At 35.9% G+C, this 6,152-nt stretch overlaps 1 protein-coding gene across 1 annotated transcript; it reads right to left on the bottom strand.

The window, feature by feature from the left end:
* Positions 1-244: 244 nt before the first annotated feature.
* LOC104088311 (putative pentatricopeptide repeat-containing protein At5g13230, mitochondrial) lies at positions 245-3,564 on the bottom strand. The gene is made up of 2 exons (XM_033654002.2): positions 850-3,564; positions 245-623 (listed from the first exon to the last, which is right to left on the bottom strand). Exon 1 carries the CDS (start codon positions 3,475-3,477, stop codon positions 994-996), a length of 2,484 nt encoding a protein of 827 aa, XP_033509893.1. The 5' UTR covers positions 3,478-3,564; the 3' UTR covers positions 245-623; positions 850-993.
* Between the last annotated feature and the right edge of the window lie 2,588 nt (positions 3,565-6,152).

Here is a 6,152-nt window from a genome sequence, read left to right as displayed (position 1 = left end):
TTGCGTGCACCTTGACTAATTTCACGGGATACCTATTACCTTCCACCGGCAACAGGTACTAGGTAACTCTGTCCACCGAGGCTTTGACAGATGGGAAGAAATCGCCTAGTGTTCTTATCTCCGCTATGATTTCAACCTAAAACCTCATGGTTCTTAACCCACTGCATAACTACACCCGGAAAAGAAATCACCCACAGCAGGTCCTTAAAGCTGATGATTTAAAGAGCTCAAACCAGGACAAAGATTGTCATCTAAAAGTAACTTCATTCGAAATGCAGCTGAGTTGATCTGTGTTTATAGACAATAAATATGTCAAATTCCAACACATGGACTTCTCATAGTTGTTCAAAATGGCCTTTAGAGAATAACAAACAGACCGACAATTTTTTTTTTTTTGAACAAGAGAAGATTTACATGCCATTTACATTGAAATAAGCTCTTAGTTCATTATATTTACAAATACATAGAAGAACAAATTAAAAAATAAAATTTGTAGCAACGTCTCCAAGAGCCATCAGTCTCAATATCTTTAGTCATTCTTGGAAATCACTGTATCATCCTGGCTGATATGCCATTAGTAATCTCGTCATTTTTGTTCTTGTCTTACCGCAATCCATAGACTTCTGCCAATTCGCAACGACGTCTCTAAGAGCGTCAGATAGGCAATTTCAAGAGTAATTTATCAGAATTTTGAGTATGAAGCCTCATCTTATAGTGTAAATTATATTTAGATTCCATGATGTAGTGTAGAAGTAGCAGAAAAAGGTTTGCATAATTAGTATTTATCTCAGCGGAAGCTACTGCCAAGGAACATCTCCGTTATAGAGGATTGGACTACTTTCATATTACCTGTACAGGTTTCACGTCCAGTGCAAGGAAATGGGAAGCTCCAGAGGGCCAGTGATGGAGCAATTTCCATATCACTCACTGAGAGGGAAAAAGAGACAAGTTCTATTTAGATGGATACATAGACAGGCTAGGATCAGAGGCATATCACCAGTAATCACCACATGAACAAGCTCCATTTTGGAAGTGGTGAAACCTATTTATATCTCTTATAACAATTTCTCGCTGCACCATTGTTGATATAAACTTGATTGCTGCATGACAGTCCAAACATATTCGTAGATTTTTTATAATCCGGATTGGGCTTCCAGGCAGCGTTCTAAGTAAAGCAAAGGCTAAAGCTAATCTCTCACTATGTAACCACAGGAGGCGTGTCTTTTCATCATCGTCTACATCAAGTAGAACAACATCACAATTAGGAACATAGCCTCCCCCCTTACTTTTCAAGTTAAACAATTCCAACATTCCATGTATAAGTTTGATATCAGGATGTGAAGCATCACCAACAGAGAAATAATGAACACTGCCCTGGTGTTCAACCCAACTAAGTCCTGGTTCCTTCTTTAGTCGTTTCTTCTTCATGCTTCTCCGAACAAAAGCTACATTATTCCACCTTTTCGAAGTGGCATACATATTTGATAACAACACATAAGTTGCTTCATCTTGTGGTTCCAATTCAAGCACTTGCTGAGCAGCTGTTTTCCCAAGCTCAACTTCATTATGAAGAACACAGGCCCCAAGCAAAGCACGCCATACCATGACACTTGGCTCAAATGGGATGTCTTCAATCAACTTAACAGCCTTATCAAGGTGACCTAAGCGCCCCAAAAGTGATACCATGCATGTGTAATGCTCAACGGACGGTTCAATACCATAATCATCTAGCATTAAAAAGAGATAGGCATATCCTTGATTCAAAGATCCTGAATTGCTACAAGATGAAAGAACACCAAGAAATGTTAATTGATTAGGCTTGACTTCCGTTTTGCGCATTCTCTCAAAGATATTGAGAGCCTCATTCCCAAGACCATGCATGGAATATGCTGAAACCATAGCATTCCATGAAACAACATCTCGCTCGTTCATTGTTTCAAATGCTAAACGAGCATCTTTAATACTCCCACATTTTGCGTACATATCCATTAAAGCGTTTCCAACAGCAAGATCTTGATTGTAAGTGGTTTTTATAGTCAAAGAATGAATTTGAAGACCTGGCTCCAATGCAGCTAGGGTTGCACAAGCACGCAGCAGGGAAGAATATGTCACCGATGAAGCCCGTACTTGGGCTTCAAGCATATCCGTAAATAGATTTAGCGCCTTCTCTCCATCTCCACATTGTACATGGCCAACAATAATAGTGTTCCATGATACCTCATTTCTGTTTTCGGTCTCCAAAAACATGCTTACTGCATTTTCCACCTTTCCGCACTTAGCATACACATCCATGAGGGCATTTGTAACAAACACATCGGAATTAAGACCAGACTTTGTCACGTAGCAATGGATTTGCCTACCAAGGTTTAAAGCCTCCACTGATGCACATGCATGCAGCACACTAGCAAAAGTAAACTGGTTTGGAGCAACTAATGCTCTCCTCATTTGGGAAAAAAATTCCAGTGCCTCGTCACAGCGGTCACTTTGTGAATACCGCGCTATAATAAAACTCCAATGAACTACATCACGTTCAGGAATCTCTTGAAACACACGTGCAGCATCATTCAGATCTCCAGATTTACAGTATAGGTCAAGCAACGAAATCCCAACTGAAGGATCCATCTCATACCTAGTTTTCAATACACATCCATGAAAACTCTTGCCCACATTAATAGCCTCTAGACCAAGGCAAGCCTTCATGACACTCGCGAATGTATAGTTGTTTGGAATCCAACCTGCCATCCTCATTTGAGAGAAGCATCCCAGTGTTTCATCAAACTTATCATTTTCTGCATAGCAAGTAATCATCCCTGTCCAAGAAACCATGTCCTTATCAATAATGCCATCAAAAACGTCCCTTGCAAAATCAACAAGTCCCAAAACAGAGTAAGAATCGATGAGGGCAGTGCTGACAAAAGGATTAGAGTCATGTCCAAGCTTATAAATACACGCATGAATGCTCGAACCCATCTCTGCCTCATCCATACTCACAAACACTTTCAAGATTGTTGTGAATACAAATGGGTTCAGCTCATGACCTTCTCTATGCAATCTAACAAACAATTCAACAGCTGCAATGTATTGCTCTGCCTGCAAAAAACACTGAAGTAAAGTAACAAATGAAACCACGTTTCTCATAGGCATTTCGTCGAACAGCCGAACTGCATCATGTAATAACTCAGACTTGCCATACAAGTTGAGCAAAATATTCTGCCCAAATAGGTCTAAACATTCACCTCTCTTCAAAATGTCGCAATGGAGTGCCTTTCCGGCTATGAAATCCCTGTTCATTATGCAACTCTGAAGCACATTGGCGTATGCAGAAGAATCGAATGATGGAATTTCCAAATTCGTGTTTTGTTGTTTGGTCAAATGGAGGGCTTGGGATGAGATATGGCAGTGCCGAAACAGAACCCAGAAGTGGGATGTTGCAAATTCGGTCCATGTCTGCCTTCTGCCCAGTGCGTATCTCAGCATGCGTGCTTCGGCAAGACAACGCTGGTTCCCCTTAATGAGCAGCCAACATAAGCCTAGATTAATGGGCTTCGCTTAGAGATTTTCTCATATGTTAGTGGGAAATTAAGGTGTATTTGCAGCCGTACCCTATATTTGTGTCACCTTTTAATATATATCCTATTTTTAAAAATTATTGATTTAGTAGCCATCTGATAAAATATCTATAATAATATGATAATTACACCCCTCATAAAAGATATAAAACTTGCATGACGCATTAATCGCGTGATCTGCAACCTCATTCGTGAAAAAGGATCTCCTCCTCTCCTCTCAACAGCTTTATCAAAAAACCAAAAACTTGTCCAGATTCATCTTCAGAATCACACTTGCACGAAGTTATTTCACCTTGAAACTAAAACTTCATGCTAATGTAGCATGAAGTTGTTTCATGTTGAAGTTAAAACTTCATGCTAATATAGCATGAAGTTGTTTCACATTGAAGCTAAAACTTCATGCTAATGCATGCTGAAGTTATTTATCCTGCAATCTACAGTTTTGTCATGAGTTTTATTCGAAACTTCAGTCTAAACATGCTGAATTTATTTAGTTCATTTGCTAAAACTTCAGACTAAACATGCTTAAGTTTTTTAGTTCATTTGCTAAAACTTCAGACTAAACATGCTTAAGTTATTTAGTTCATTTGCTAAAACTTTAGACTAAACATGCTTAAGTTTTTTAGTTCATTTTTTAAACTTCAGACTAAACATGCTGAAGTTATTTAGTTCATTTGGTAAAACTTCAGACTAAACATGCTTAAGTTTTTGTCTTGCAGTATGTAATTTTCTAATGAGTTTTTGCTAATACATGCTGAAATTATTTAGTTCATTTGCTAAAACTTCAGACTAAACATGCTTAAGCTTTTTAGTTCATTTGCTAAAACTTCAGACTAAACATGCTTAAGTTTTTTAGTTCATTTGCTAAAACTTCAGACTAAACATGCTTAAGTTATTTAGTTCATTTGCTAAAACTTCAGACTAAACATGCTTAAATTTTTTAGTTCATTTGCTAAAACTTCAGTCTAAACATGCTGAAGTTATTTAGTTCATTTGCTAAAACTTTAGACTAAACATGCTTAAGTTTTTATCTTGCAGTATATAATTTTCTAATGAGTTTTTGCTAATGTATGCTGAAGTTATTTAGTTCATTTGCTAAAATTTCAGACTAAACATGCTTAAATTTTTTAGTTCATTTGCTAAAACTTCAGACTAAACATGCTTAAATTTTTGTCTTGCAGTATATAATTTTCTAATGAGCTTTTGCTAATGCATGCTGAAGTTATTTAGTTCATTTGATAAAACTTCATACCAAAACATGCTGAAATTTTGTCATGCAGTCTACAGTTTTGTCATGAGTTTTATCCGAAACTTCAGTCTAAACAAGTTAAAATTTTTTAGTTCATTTGCTAAAACTTCATACTAAACATGCTTAAATTTTTATCTTGCAGTATGTAATTTTTTAATTAGTTTTTTCTAATGCATGCTGAAGTTATTTAGTTTATTTGCTAAAATTTCATACCAAAACATGCTGAAGTTTTGCCCTACAGTCTACAGTTTTGTCAATAGTTTTATTAAAGAAGAGCAAAATTATCTTTTTAAAATGCTTTTAACAAAAAAAAATGGGTACGGATGCAAACGAAAAAATAAAACGGGTATAAGTTAAAAATGAGCGACCAAATAGGGCGCCCCATGCAATTTTTACGAAATAAAGAAGGGTAAGAAAGGGTAGAACACTTCGGTGCCACTATTGATTTTTTAACCATGTTTGTCGTATGGACACAACTTTTAAGTTTAACAAATATTGTCTCTCACTTGTTCCGTTGGTAACACTTTTGACTTTTGACCTTAAATGTTTGCACAGAAGGTAAGTGGAGGTAAAAAAAAATAAGGCCATCCATTTTCTAGGTCATTGGGTATAATTTTCAACATAAGAAATTGAAAGAAAATTCTATTTTTTCATACGAAAATAAAATTTGGATAAAAATATCCTTAGTTAAAATTCGAAAAGATTCCATCATAATATCATGAATTTTGAATTTCTAACCTACGAAATTTTACCATAATATGCTGTAATTCATAATATGCTGCAATTCCAAAATAATATGTTGGAGTTTTATACACAAGAGCTCCATAATCCAGCATATTATACTGAATTTTTTTCGTGTTTTAGCTAAGAATATTTTATTCTAAATTTTATCTCCGCGTTAATAACTATTACAAATATTGGATATTTTTCAATTACAATTTCAAAATTTGGTCTGCCATGCTATTTTGGTTAAGAAATACTCCTAATAGGTTGGACTTCTTCAATAAAAATTAGACAGAAAGACCCGATAGGCCGTTTTGAGTTCTAGCTTCTCATTTCGTGATTTAAGACCTTACATAGCTTTATTTGGTGATTTATGACTTGTTGTGATGATTTGATAGGTCGTTTTGAGTACTACACTTTATTTCTGTACTTCGAGACCTCTTATAGCTTTCTTTGATGTTAATCGATTTGCGTGTGTGGTTCGCGTTATTTTTCGAAAAGGTTTTACTTTAAATGTAGAAGAAAATGCGATTTTTGGCCTAAAATTGACTTGAGTGATAAACGACCTCAAATCGGTATTTTGATGATTCATGTATATTCGTATGATGTTT

This window comes from Nicotiana tomentosiformis, chromosome 12 (assembly GCF_000390325.3).
Source record: "Nicotiana tomentosiformis chromosome 12, ASM39032v3, whole genome shotgun sequence".
Lineage (NCBI taxonomy): Eukaryota > Viridiplantae > Streptophyta > Magnoliopsida > Solanales > Solanaceae > Nicotiana > Nicotiana tomentosiformis.
This window is presented reverse-complemented; position numbering and strand designations above follow the sequence as displayed.